Source organism: Schistocerca piceifrons, chromosome X (genome assembly GCF_021461385.2).
Source record: "Schistocerca piceifrons isolate TAMUIC-IGC-003096 chromosome X, iqSchPice1.1, whole genome shotgun sequence".
In the NCBI taxonomy this organism is placed as follows: domain Eukaryota; kingdom Metazoa; phylum Arthropoda; class Insecta; order Orthoptera; family Acrididae; genus Schistocerca; species Schistocerca piceifrons.
In genome coordinates this window covers 348,944,107-348,958,732 of record NC_060149.1, presented here as the reverse complement: position 1 = coordinate 348,958,732, position 14,626 = coordinate 348,944,107, and the positions used below count along the sequence as shown (strand labels likewise).

Sequence of the window (14,626 nt, the reverse complement as noted above, 5' to 3'; positions counted from 1 at the left end):
GAACATTTGGTTACAGGACCATTATGTTCCTCTGAATGTGCTGGTGGGTGTCGTTTTTCTGCAAAACTCTGCAGTCATGCTCTAGATATCACTGTAGATGTAATTGTAGACGCCATACGCAATGCAGCAATCTTAACTATAAATGTAAATGCGGAATGTCATTAAAATGCTCCGAGCAATACGAATGACTGCAAAACGCACAGTGAAGAAATGCAAGTTGATCGCATGGCGTATTTGCACATTCTATATCAGTGTTGAATGCCACGTCAATGACACTTTTGAAGTTGTTGGATGATTCACCAATATCGTAGCCAGCGTTCTGCCACGCGTAACGAAACATTGGTTTGTACACTCCCGCAGATAACTGATTGTAAATGACAGAATGCATATTCATGATAACCTGTCGTGCAATTTCGGCTGCATATTACTGGAGCGTAGTTTAATGAAGTCTTTTTCATTCTCTTGGCATATATTTTATATTGCCTGAAGAAATACACATCCAGAGGTTGTGCATATTTTGTAGTTTTAGGCGGAATGATTTTTAAATCTACATGTTTTCCACCAGATGCTTCCAGTAGTACTCGTTCATCCTTATGTCCAGACCAGGAGTCACAAAGTACTAATGACTTTCTCGACAAATGTGGATTCAAAACTGACAGAAAAAACGTCTTCAGATGTTGTTTCGTCATCTTCCCAGTCACACTTGCATCGACGACGACATTTGGAGGGCACCGCGTTTCTATTTCCCTTGACACGCGGGGTCCAAACTTTCCACTGGATTCGTGGAATCGTCCATTGATATAGCAACATCGCTCGTGTAACTACACTGCTGGCCACCGTAAATGCAACACCCTGAAGGAAGCATCCAAATCAAGTGAAATTTACACCGTGGGTTTGCAGTGATGAGATATGCAACTGATTAGAATTTCAGCGCAGACACACATCGCGCGCGCCTGTGGCGCCACCTCATAGCGCCATTTAAGGCTTGGCGATTTCGACGAGTGTACGTTCGGCACGTGTGTTTACCTTGTGGTTGTTTCACAAGACGATCAGTTATGCCTCGTAGACAACAGCGAACATCGTTTGATCAAGTATCCGAGTTCGACAGATGAAGGATAGTGGCTTACCGAGATTGTGGATTATCATACAGAGAAATCACTAGTCATGTTGGACGAAACCAAACAACTGTAATGCGGATATGTGACCGTTGGGTGCAGGAGGGTACGACGGACCAACGTGGTCGATCGCATTCACCTCGGTGCACCACTGCACGTGCTGATAGGCAAACTGTGCGCATGGCAGTGACGGATAGCTCAGTGACATCCCGAACCATAGTACAGCACATTGCGTCTGTAACGCATCATCCAGTGTCTGCGTGTACCATTCGACGCCGTTTACAGCAGAGTGGTCTGTCCGCAAGACGTCCATTGCTTCGTCTACCATTGACGCAGAACCACAGACGTCTCCGTCGCCAATGGTGTGATGTGGACGGCAGAATGGAATGACGTTGTCTTTACTGACGAGGCACGCTTCTGTCTGCAGCACCACGATGGTCGAATTCCAGTGTGGAGACACCGTGGAGAGAGGATGCTGGACAGCTGCATTATGCACCGCCACACTGGTCTTGCACCGGGTATTATGGTATGGGGCGGTATTGGATATTACTCTCGCACGCCTCTAGTACGCATTGCCGGTACTTTAAATAGTCGGCGCTACATATCCGAGGTGCTGGAGCCAGTTGTCCTTCCTTACCTTCAGGGCTCGGCCACAGCCGTATTTCAACAGGATAATGCGCGACCACACGTGGCACGCATTGTCCAAAGGTTCTTCGTCAATAACCAGATTGAAGTGCTTCCCTGGCCGGCTCGCTCTCCGGATCTTTCGCCGATAGAAAACATGTGGTCCATGGTTGCTCAACGAGTGACCCAGATTACATCCCTAGCTGCCACACCAGATGATCTTTGGCAACGTGTGGAAGCTGCTTGGGCTGCTGTACCCCAGGAACACATCCAACGTCTCTTTGACTCAATGCCGAGACGTGTGGCAGCGGTGATCTCCAACAATGGCGGCTACTCTGGCTACTGATTCTGGCAGGAACCACATGTCACAGACGTCTGTAAACGTAATCATTTGATACTTGGTCAACATGTTATCTACAAAATAAATTTTGTTGTGCTACCTCTTGTCTTTCTTGGTGTTGCATTTACGGTGGCCAGCTGTGTATGTGTTGCACAGTTAACTGATTGCAACACCGCGACAGTGTTTCTCTCCCCTTTCGTGGATAGTGTTCTGTCACAAGAAAGTTCATAGTTGAACTGACTGATCACAGTTCCATACAGAACTAATATCGATGTTTTCTCTCGTGACATGCTCATTGACGTCAGCAACAAACGTTTGAGCTCTTTCAATCAGCTCTTCTTCGTCATCCTTATCTTTTTGTGCTTGGAGCATAGTGATACGGCGTGATGTTATCCTATACTCCTTCTTCAAATTAGTAATAAATCCTAGTGAAGCTGTAAAGTTTGTACACCCGAGATTTCTGGCTACGTCCAATGCCCAATGTTGTAAATGCCAATAATGAACGGTGGAACCGCATTCTCGCGCTTCATCGAATTTCGCCATTACACGCTCCTTGATGGTCTTGAACAGCAGTGTACGATTTCCTTTGAAAACTGTATTTCCTTCTCTTTTCTTTGCCACGTAATCCAGTATGTTTTTAATATTGCTTTTAGACTTCAGTTTAGGATATCTTTTCAGAAGCTTGTCGTATGTGTCGAAACCTCTTACGTAATAATCATCGTACATGTTCTCGAGTGTGTTGTCATCAAACGCCGTGATGATACTTGCAACTTTAACCTTCTTCTTAGGAGACGGTTGGTATTCACTGTCACTGCTTCCATCGCCTCTTCCCGCACTTGCCGTAGCACTACCGTTTGCAATGAGTTGTTCGTCATTATCATCCCTATCATCATCATTATGTGTTAGTGTAACAACAGTATCTGTTTCTAACTTATGCTCATATTTCTGCGCTATAATAGACACCAGAAAACATGCGAATGATTCGTCTTCTACACCAATATCATCTTCGCGAAGAAGGGTTCTTCGTAACTTCTTCTCAACCAATCGCAATACATTAGCAGGATTGATTATCAATCGCCGACCCATCTGACGCTTCAATACACAAATAATGTCACAAAACGCAACTTCAGAGGCACGCTGCACCGTCCCTAGTGGTCCCGACTGGCGTACCGGCAGGTCAGAGTGCAATGCGGCATGGCATACGCAGTGCCTCTAACGGACGACTGCAGAGTTTTGCAGATGCGGGAGTATCACTAGTGCAATAAGAGACCTTTACATTATTTCTCACACGATTTTGGTGTATTTGTGTTTGTTCGAGCCCAAGTACTTTCCTGGTCAGTGGCAAGAAGCAACACAGTTCAATGCAGAAATACATACACATTGCGTGAAAAGATGTAATAAAGTTGAATAACATTACTGTCAAAAGCTGCTAAATGGAGGTCCCCATAAACCCATTGGATTATACAGCTTATACAGCTGTCTCACAGCCAGCCACAGGTTTCAAGTCCGTCATTACATTGCTAGCTGTGAGACGGACCGAGCAGCTATAGCGCCTCCTTAGTGTTTCTTCTTCGCTGTTACTAGATGGCATGAACGTAATATACCATTGGAAAGTTTAGAAATCGGTCTGTTTGGTGGTGAGTACCACACACGATTTCTTTCGATATTTTACGAGTTTTAAGCAAACACTTTCAGGTTTTGTTTGGTTTATTCTCCCCAATCCCATCAAGAAAACACCCCCCAGAAGTTGTGCAGTGTGTAAAGCAAGGAAGAAGAAAAGTGATACACGATATGAATGTGAGAAACTCTAGTGGCGTTGAACATGCCTGCATTTTTCGGGTATATCACACCAACAAAAACTTCTAAAACAGTATTATCTTCATTCCTCAACAATTCAATAAATAGTGAGGATAGATTTATAAAGAACTGTAATCAAAAAATATATAACTTTGAGGAAAGTGTGTAAGACAACATATGATGATTTTCGTAAATTTAAATAGTAAATGTATGGTCAACTGTGGGAAAAATATTAGTAAGTCACTGGGTGAAATGGGAGAAAGTTGAAGAATGGATGTGAACTAAAATAAAGTAGGATATGAGAAATATACTTAAAATGCACTTAAACTGGGCAGTTCACATTCGTATTCGTAGGCAGGAACAAATGTCAACAGAACACTATGCAGCAAAACCAATTTCTGTTTTATATGAAACGAAAACAAATATGGAATTATTTACTCCAACAATCAATACAGATGCAAGCAAAAATCGAGCAGAATACAATCAGCTTATTCACAGTGCAGTTCAAAGAGTGCAATACACACAGGAAGTCATATATCAGGAACACAATGCGATGAAACCCACTTCTGTTTACTGCGAAACGAAATCAAATACGGAAGACATTAAATCACTCGATAAGAAAGCGAGATGATGTACTGATAATTTTGCAGTGCTCCAAATGTCATGGCAGAGAATCGAGGTCATGTTACCGGAAGTCCCCCTAATGTTAATTTCAACCCCCCCCCCCCCCTCCCACTACACACACATCGCTCTGCTGAGACTACCAGACACTGACTATGCGAGAACTGTCTCCAGTGTTCACGAGATCCAAATTGAATCACATAACTGTAGTGCTTATGACGGGGCAAAACTGCACTAGAATGTTGGCTCCCACAAAGATAATGCACTAAGACTTATACAAAAAACCTTAAGATAGTAAACACTAGTCTAGAAAGTAAAATACAAAGGTACAATTCACTTTTTCGAAGAAATACGTGGGAACAAAAATTAAACTATGCACTGTGAATAAAACAAACTAATATCGCTCCAGTTGCGTCTGTGGAAGCGGTGCCGCAAAAATGCGTGAAAGGACCAGAGCTGTCACGACGGTCCCACGTGGCAGGCACACATGCGAGTCAGCAGAAGAAGCAACGGCAGTGCGAACTGAGCTGTCGTATAGTACAGACGCGAATTTCGAGATTCTGTAATTTCAGTCCGCGGATCAGGAGGGCCGAGCTTAACGCGAGCTCCCCACAGACTCATACGGATCTTTGTTTTTCACTCTCCCTTTGCTTCATCATGTCTGCGAAACACACAGCACCCCCACGATCACGAGAAAAAGATTAGTTTTGTTCCGGACATGCTTCCACTGTTCTCCTGCCCTCACACAACCAGACGACACGCTCGTCACCGAGGAGGGTACACCGTCTGGGGTCGGTGTTCGAGCGGAACTGTTATGCAAAGACAATTATCGCGATCGACGGTTAATGGACATTGCGAATCAATTTCATTTTTGTCACTTGTTCATTTACTCATTTGGCAAAATAATTTTCGGAAAGTGTACTTATCAATTTCCTGTTACCACACCGTCGAACAAAGTGCGTGGGTGTCAGTAAAGTCGGATCACTCTACAACTGATATGTAAGCGGCGATACCCACACGTTCCCGCTTCACTGGTGACCCCAACACGATCGCTACGCTAAATACGCGGTGATGAATTTTCATCAGTGTGAGTGATGCAGAACCACAAGTGATCTAACGCTTTCGTCCTCGCGTATGAAGAGTGAGTTCACGAACAAAACTTCGTGAACTAGGCGCTAAAGCAAGGTGACAGCTTTGGAAGAACTGCAAAAGACAATAGACAGTGTACAACAGACAATACTTGGGCTGCCAGTGCGCAACCAGAGACTGGAGAACAAGTTTACGGGAGTGGCAGAAAGCACAGGATGTGTGTTTTGGTTAGGCTGCCCTCCATTTGGCCCCGTGGCCCAATCATGTGGTTCAGCCAAGTGGAGGCAGTTTTCATGAGCCACATCACCTGTGACCTCGCCAAATTTGGACATGTCATGAGCCAGCTAGATCAAGACTATGCAGCCAAAGTGTGGGATATCACCACCACGCCGCCATAGTCTTCATATAAGTGACTAACAGAGGTGAATTGCATCACTGCGGGAACAACAGGTGAATCATTTGCTGCGACAACAGGAGAGATTAGATTAGATTAGATTAATACTAGTTCCTTGGATCATGAATACGATATTTCGTAATGATGTGGAACGAGTCAAATTTTCCAATACATGACATAATTAAGTTAATTTAACAACATAATTAAGTTAATATAACAACTTTTTTATTTTTTGTTTTTTTTAATTTTTTTAATAATTTTTTTGTTTGGTTTTTTTCTTTTTTTTCTTAATTTATATCTAAAAATTCCTCTATGGAGTAGAAGGAGTTGACATTCAGAAATTCTTTTAATTTCTTCTTAAATACTTGTTGGTTATCTGTCAGACTTTTGATACTATTTGGTAAGTGACCAAAGACTTTAGTGGCAGTATAATTCACCCCTTTCTGTGCCAAAATTAAATTTAATATTGAATAATGAAAATCATCCTATCTCCTAGTATTGCAGTTATGCACACTACTATTACTTTTCAATTGGGTTTGGTTGTTAATAACAAATTTCATAAGAGAGTATATATACTGAGAAGCTACTGTGAATATCTCTAGATCCTTAAAGAAATGTCTGCAGGATGATCTTTGGTGGACTCCAGCTGTTATTCTGACTACACGCTTTTGTGCAATAAATATTTTATTCCTCAGTGATGAATTACCCCAAAATATGATGCCATATGCAAGCAATGAGTGAAAATAGGCGTAGTAAGCTAATTTACTAAGATGTTTATCACCAAAATTTGTAATGACCCTTATTGCATAAGTAGCTGAACTCAAACGTTTCAGCAGATCATCAATGTGTTTCTTCCAATTTAATCTCACATCAATGGACACACCTAAAAATTTTCAATATTCTACCTTAGCTATATGCTTCTGATTAAGGTCTATATTTATTAATGGCGTCATACCATTTACTGTACGGAAGTGTATCTACTGTGGCTTATCAAAATTCAGTGAGAGTCCGTTTACAGGGAACCACTTAGTAATTTTCTGAAAGACATTATTCACAATTTCATCAGTTAATTCTTGTTTGTCAGGTGTGATTACTATACTTGTATCATCAGCAAAGAGAACTAACTTTGCCTCTTCATGAATACAGAATGGCAAGTTATTAATATATATTAAGAACAACAACAGACCCAAGACTGACCCTTGTGGAACCCCATTCTTGATAGTTCCCCAGTTTGAGGAATGTGCTGATCTTTGCATATTATGAGAACTGCTTATTTCAATGTGCAATGACAGGAGGCCTTCGCAGTTCCTGCGCCATTTTCAGAGCCTCGCACAGTCCGACATGGTCCTAGACTTGCTATTGCGTGCTGTCTGGATGCGCAGCCTTCCAGCACAAGTGCAAGCAGCCATTGCTGCACAAACAGAAATGCAGCTGGACACTGTCATGGACTTGGCTGATAGGGTGTGTGACGCACCGGCAACAACACCCAATACCACCGCCGTGGCAGCCTACAATGCTGTCGCCGTGCCTGCAAATTTGGCTTTGTGGTGATATGTGTCTCCCGTAGTTACCAGTACAGATGCCAACCTGCCCTACCTAGTTCGAGACCTGGCCGCAAAGGTGGCAGTACACAGGTCGACCAGTTGGCACACTCACAAACAGAGAGCAGCAGTCCCCATAGTGGCACAGATTTCAATACCACCGATCTGGCTCCCACCACCATCAACGTGTTACCAGCCATTCTGGTGGTAAGCCGACAACATTAGAGCATCAGCTGAGTGGGCACTGCTGGTATCATTCCTGCTTTAGCTATAAAGCGACAAAGTGTCGGCCTCCCTGCTTGCACCCAAATGCCAGCTGTAAATGGGCCTAGGTTCACCCAGCTGCAGTGCAATATCCAGGCATCTCCTCAAAATGGAATGGCCTAGCAGCGTGAAGTACCTCATCTGCATGGGTTCCAATCTGTCTCTTTCCCCTTGATTTATGCTAAGAGCTTGCTGGAAGGCCTAGACAATCTCTTATGGTGGCAAACAACTCAACAATAAAAATGTACAGCACTTCTCACAGAAATTTGGATCCTGGACTGTGTCGCACCTTTCCTTGTAAGTTTGTTGTGGCTGATGTCAACAAACCAATCCTGGGTGCGAATTTCCTTGGTCACAACAACATATTAGCTGACATTACAAGTGCCCCTCTGATTTGACAACAAATTTGAAAATAGAGGGACAGTAACAGCTGGCTGCCTCGTTCAGTGTTAAACTAGTGAAGTTCCCCAGACCATATGCAGATATACTGGACAAATTTCCAGAGCGCACTTGTCTGCCTTGTGCACTGAGGCATGTTGAACATTCAGCAGTCCACCACATTATGACTACATGTGGACCACCAACCTCATGCTGTCCACATCAACTTGCACCCGAGTGACTTGCTGTAGTAAAGGCTGAGTTTGAGGCCGTGTTGTGACAGTGCATTGTTCGTCCACCATGTAGCCAATGGTCCTCTGCCTTGCAATTTGTGCCAAAGAAAGATAATTTTTGGTGCCCATGAGGAGATTCGTTGGTTGGTTGGTTTTGGGGAAGGAGACCAGACAGCGAGGTCATCGGTCTCATCGGATTAGGGAAGGACGGGGAAGGAAGTCGGCCGTGCCATGCCCATGAGGAGACTACCTACCTTAAATGCACAAACGGTGCCAGCCCGATACCTCAAACCACGCCTATAGAATTGTAGCCACGCCTTGGTGGGCTCTGTTATACTTAGCAAAATTAACTGCACGAAGGTGTTCATGCAGATCCCTGTGGCACCTGAAGACATTCAGAAAACAGTAATTATAATGCCCTTCATTCTTTTTGAAAGCTTATACTTGTCATACGGTCTACAGAATATTGCCCAGACATAGCAGCATTTACTGGATGGCATTTTACGAGGCATATTTGTGGTATTTTATGTACCTCACTGATATCCTCATCTATTCAAAGCCATCTGAATGCCATCACTGCCACATAACGACCATCTTTCAGTGGCTGAGCGAAGCCGGCATAGTCATTAATCCCTCAAAAATTATGTTTGGGGTCACAGAAATTGAGTTTCAAGGGCATTTACTCAGAGCCACTACTGGGTAAGATGCAGGGGATGTTGAACAAGGCGCGCCCACAGACACACAAAGGCTTACGCCACTATCTTGACATGATAAATTTTTATCGGTGCCATCTGCCTAATGCCACCACATTGCTGGAACCTCTGACTGTGGTGCTACGTGGTCCTACCTTGAAGCCGGCCAGTGTGGCAGTGCGGTTCTAGGCACTTCAGTCTGGAACTGCGTGACCGCTACGGTCGCAAGTTCAAATCCTACCTCGGGCATGGATGTATGTGATGTCCTTAGGTTAGTTAGGTTTAAGTAGTTCTAAGTTCTAGGGGACTGATGACCACAGATGTTAAGTCCCATAGTGCTCAGAGCCATTTGAACCATTTTTTCCTACCTTGAAGGGAGAGACCCTTGTTAACTGGTAGTATGCAATGGAGAGAGGATCTATTAACTCCAAACGAAGGTGACACTGCTCTCTCACCTGGTGCACGACGCTCAACTGGCTGTGGTCATGAATGCTAGCCAGACAGCTATAGGTGCAGTGCTTCAACAGTGCATTGGCAGCAGCTGGCAGATGCTCAGTTTCTTCTCATGGAAGCTTTCAGAATGGCAACACACATGGAGTGCTAAGGATCGTGAGTTGCTTGCGTTGTTCAAGGCAGTAAAATTCTTCCGCCTATCAGTAGAAGCTCATCCCTTTGTAATTTTCACCAACCACAAGCCCCTAGCTCACGTATTTCAGTACAATAATACCACGTGTACGCCACACCAATACTGGCAGTTGGAGCACGTGTCACAGTTCTTCACGGACATCCTCCATTACCACAATAAAGAAAAATTTTAATGGAGCAAAAAATAGTACATTCATAGTGAAAAATGCAACAGGAAATGACAGTGAAAGGAAGTTTGTTGACATTAATCAATAGCAGTTGAAACAGAAACAGCAGTATCTTTCATAAATATAATACATCAGTGAAAAATGACATTTCCTAACATTTATACAAACCTAGCAATGCACAGGAAGGAGTAAATTATCCAGCTGTTGGCTCTCTTCCAAGATTTGTGTAGTGATCTTGAGGATGTTATGCGTATAAAATAATTTTGAAAACAAATTACTCTACACAGAGTATATGCAGAGTTTGTTCTACTGGACAAGTGAAGACTATGTTATGTATCTTAAACCCACTGCGTCATTTGAGCACATTCTGTAAGCTGACTTAGAGACAGTGGATGTCGTAAAGAGTTTGGTGTATCCACACAGTCTGTGTTACTGATGAGAATTAATTCGCCTTCATTACACAGAATAAATCCTATATTATTTGTATGTGGCAGTTTCTTCCTTTCCAATTTCTCTTTCACAGACTTTGTGTAATGGACCCTTTTTTACACAGATTGTCATTACTGATGTCAGGATGTTTCATGTTGTTTCAGATGAAACAAGATCTGCCTTGGTGAAACTATGCCTAGAAGGAGTAAATGTTGATCCCTCTCTTGATACTAACAAAGTTGCTGACAGCCTTAAGGGCTACACAGGATCAGACATAAGTAATGTATGTAGGTAAGTAAAATACAATTTGTTGAAAATCAAAGTACACTAATAAGGCAGAACATTATGACCATCTTTCTTCCATTTAAATGAGGGAAGCTGATAACCAAAGCAACTTGACAAATATGATTTTCCAGTGAATATCACAGATGTGACATGGCTTGAAAAATGAAACAGTGCTGGGGGAGATAAAAGTGCTTGAGAGCACACAATTCATGATTCATGATTGCTCATGTCTTTCTGCACCCATGTGTGTGCACTAAGTTATCCATTGACACCAATACATATTATGTCATTCAGCATTACAGGATTCACCTTAGAAAATAGTGTAAGAGAAATGTGTTATCTTCTCTAATAAATCAGGCTTCTTGTTTCATTATGTTAAATGATGCACCAGAACATACTGGCATCTTGGAGATCACCTGAACAACACACACATCATGAGACATAAATAAATAGGCCAGTGATCACAATACCATGTTATGAGTGGCATCCATCTGTGTTTACCTCAGCATTACACAAGGCAATTAGTAATATCCCTGTTATGATCAAGTTTTTATGCCAGTGGTTGACTCACAGAAAATTACATGAATGATCAGTATATTCTTGCTTATAAATGTAGACTGTCACTAATAAAATACTAAATAAAGTAGTTAAACATATTAGTAATAGTATTAACTGAAAGACTTTGAATATTCTGTACTACTGTCAGTCATGCTGCATGGCAGCTTATGTAACAGTGACCCAACTGCTAATGGTTGACACAGTAATTTCATTTCATAAATAACAACAGGTCACACTTATCTCTGTAACATAATAGACCATTATATGAATAAATCACTGCACACTGTTATGATTTAAGCTACTTCATGAAACCATCATTCTCTCATATATCATATAACAAATTAGAGTTAATAAGTCCGACAGACAACAAGCAGCCTTGTTTAACTTTCAAAGAGGAAAAATTCTGCGCAGTATGAAGCATGAATTATGGATGCCAGTATGGAATCAGAGGACAATTGAGCCACAGGCTAAAATCCTACCTACATGAAGACAAGAGAAAATAATTTCAGATGGGATCAACATGTAGGTAAGAGGGCTGGAGTCCAAATGGGGAATGGTAAATTATGGAGCCCTACAAGACTCTGTCCTCAGTCACCTGCTATTTCTTATCCACAAGCATTGTGATACACTATAAAACATCCACAGATGTAGAGTTTAATGCCATATTATTACTTGCAGATGTTCTGAACTGGTTCACAGTAAATTCCCTGACAATAAACCTCATCAAAACCAATTATATTTACCTCCATTCTAATCAGGAAAGCCCATAAGAAATTAACACTGCACTTGAGAGCCATCAGATACAGTGGGCATATTGTTTGAAATAATTAGGCATACTAATGAATAACAGGTTTAACTGTGAACATCACATCCTTCAAATCTTGAAAAGGATAATCTCCCAACTCTGAGACATCAACGTCTCAAAATCTGCTTATTTTGGTTACTTCCAGTCGCTCATCTTGTGCGGCAGTTCACTGATACTGAAAAAAGTCTTTATCATCCAGAGAAAGATTGTCAGGGTGGTGTGTGGACTGCCTCTAAAAATTTCATGTCCTAATCTTTTGAAGCAAATAGAGATATTAATTACTACCTCTCAAAATCTCTTTTTGATCATGCCATTCATGCGTCACAATACTTCTCAATATGAAATAAATGAATGAGTACTGCCATTGTCATAACACAAGAAGGAAATGTGGCATACAATAAAACTTGAAGAATTTTCTCTAGTGCAAAAATGTGTAAAATGCACTAGCACAAAAATCTTGAACTCACCTCCAAGTCATATTAAATCCCTACAAGGCAGTAACTGAATATTTGAAAGTAAGCTGGAGCAATTTCATCTTGAAAAAGTTTCTGTTCTCTAGACAAATTCTTTAACAGACACAGGTAAGAGCATTTTCCATATCTACCTGTGTTTTGCTGTTTTATTGTCTCTTTCTTCTTTAATTAGATCTTATAAATCACATTGTGTCCTGTAAGTTATAAAGATGGTTACTGTATTTTATAAATCAAAGGCTGTGTTTAGGTAATATCTGAAATTTACATTTTAAACTCTGTATTGACATAAACATACAAAATGAGTTAACAGTTTCAAGTCATTCCACAAGCATGTGTGATCACACAATAATGGATAAATGGAATGTGTATCAGAATAAATAAATAAAAACACATTCCACTATTTCTCTGGCAATTTCAGTTTCTATCTACAGTGAAAGGAATTTTTCCTCATCACATAATAAGTATTCTCAATGGGTTACAACTTAGATGACATTGCAGGCCAATGGATAGAGATCATAGCTTTTCAACAAGCTGTGTGTTAAGTAAACATTGGATTTAAAATGGTGAAAAATTGCAGTGTATATCATGCAATGAAATAGCAATAAATGGTACAGTTGGACAGTTGTAATTATCACTGTCTATCTCACAGCCTCTAGTGAACACAATAAGTGATAACAAACAGTAACTGGTGTCACATCAGACTGTAGCACTTGATATTTCTGACACATGATGCTTATGAACCAGTACTAATTACCTGTTGTGCTTTGCAGTGACAATCATTGCTGTTGTCAGAATGGTATAGAAACTTGAAGCGGGCAAGATCAGAGAAAATAATGCTTGCTCAGTTTAGTTGTACCAGACATTTGAGTATTGACTCAGATGCAAATTGATGCTGAGGATTCAAACACAAATGGCAGAAGGTCACCTATGTTGTGGTACTGAGTTATGGATTCTAATGTGTTATAGATTCCAGAGCTCAGTATAAAATGCATGAAATGTTACTAAGAAAACCACCCCACTTGATCCTGAAACAGTAAATTAAACCTTTGTGTAATTATTCATGTTTTGTGTGCTCTTCTCAGGGATGCTGCCCTTATGGCAATGAGGCATAAAATATGTGGCAGGAGTCCAGAAGAAATTAAGAAAATCAAGAAAGAAGATGTTGATCTACCAGTAACTGTGCAGGATTTTGATGAAGCATTAACAAGATGTAAAGAAAGTGTATCAGCAGGAGACATTGCAAAATATGAAGTTTGGATGGAAGAATTTGGATCTTGCTAGAGACCTTGAAGTGATGATTATTTTTTATGAAGTGTAAAATGACATGTGATATAATTTTCTAACATGTTCAGACTGAAATAAAGATTATCCATGTATAGTATTCTTATCCTAATCTTTCCCATACTCACTAACCATTATTACTGATTTGCTCATTTTTTGAAACAAAATATTTACTAATTGTGTCTAGACTATTTGTTAAGATTTACTGTGGTGTGTTCTATAGAATCGAACAAAGATATGAAAATTGTTTTGCCTCATTCTCATTAAGAAGAAAGAATTCTTATTGTAGCGTTTGGCTGTCAGCGTTAGTCCTATGTACTTTATATGGGCAGTTTTCTGGTATCAGAATGAGCCCAAGGAGCTTTAGAATGCATAATATATTTTTTCCTTATCCCTTTTCATACATTATTTTTTAACTTAATCATTTTTCATTGTTGCATATTCTAAACTTTTTTAAATTGTTGTTCCTAACCAACCTATGGTATACAATATAAGAGATATGGGATAAATGATATATTAGCATCATAAATACCAGAAATATTTATGTGAAATGGATGAGTACCCCAAAAACATGTAGTTTACATGTCTACATTTACATCTACATCTACATTTATACTCTGCAAGTCACCCAAAGGTGTGTGGCGGAGGGCATTTTACGTGCCACTGTCATTACCTCCCTTTCCTGTTCCAGTCTCGTTGAACTTCATGCATATATGTTAAGTTATTGAGCCAGCCATGCAGTTTGTATATAAATGCACTGTGCTAACACCCAAATCTGTACATAAACCAAAATGAACCAAATCCAAAGAAAACACATTAGGTTGGCTAATGATGGTGTCACACACTGCGTGGTGCCTAGTGGAGTACAAATGTAAATGACATACACATTACTAGG

At 40.9% G+C, this 14,626-nt stretch overlaps 1 protein-coding gene across 1 annotated transcript in view; it reads left to right on the top strand.

Annotated features, from left to right (window-relative positions):
- Positions 1–13,742, top strand: part of LOC124721751 (katanin p60 ATPase-containing subunit A-like 1) — a 203,053-nt gene extending 189,311 nt beyond the window's left edge. The window contains exons 9-10 of the mRNA XM_047246853.1: positions 10,494–10,620; positions 13,533–13,742. Coding sequence (XP_047102809.1) covers positions 10,494–10,620; positions 13,533–13,731 — 326 coding nt within the window. The 3' untranslated portion in view covers positions 13,732–13,742. The remainder of the gene's footprint in view (positions 1–10,493; positions 10,621–13,532) is intronic.
- Positions 13,743–14,626: the final 884 nt, after the last annotated feature.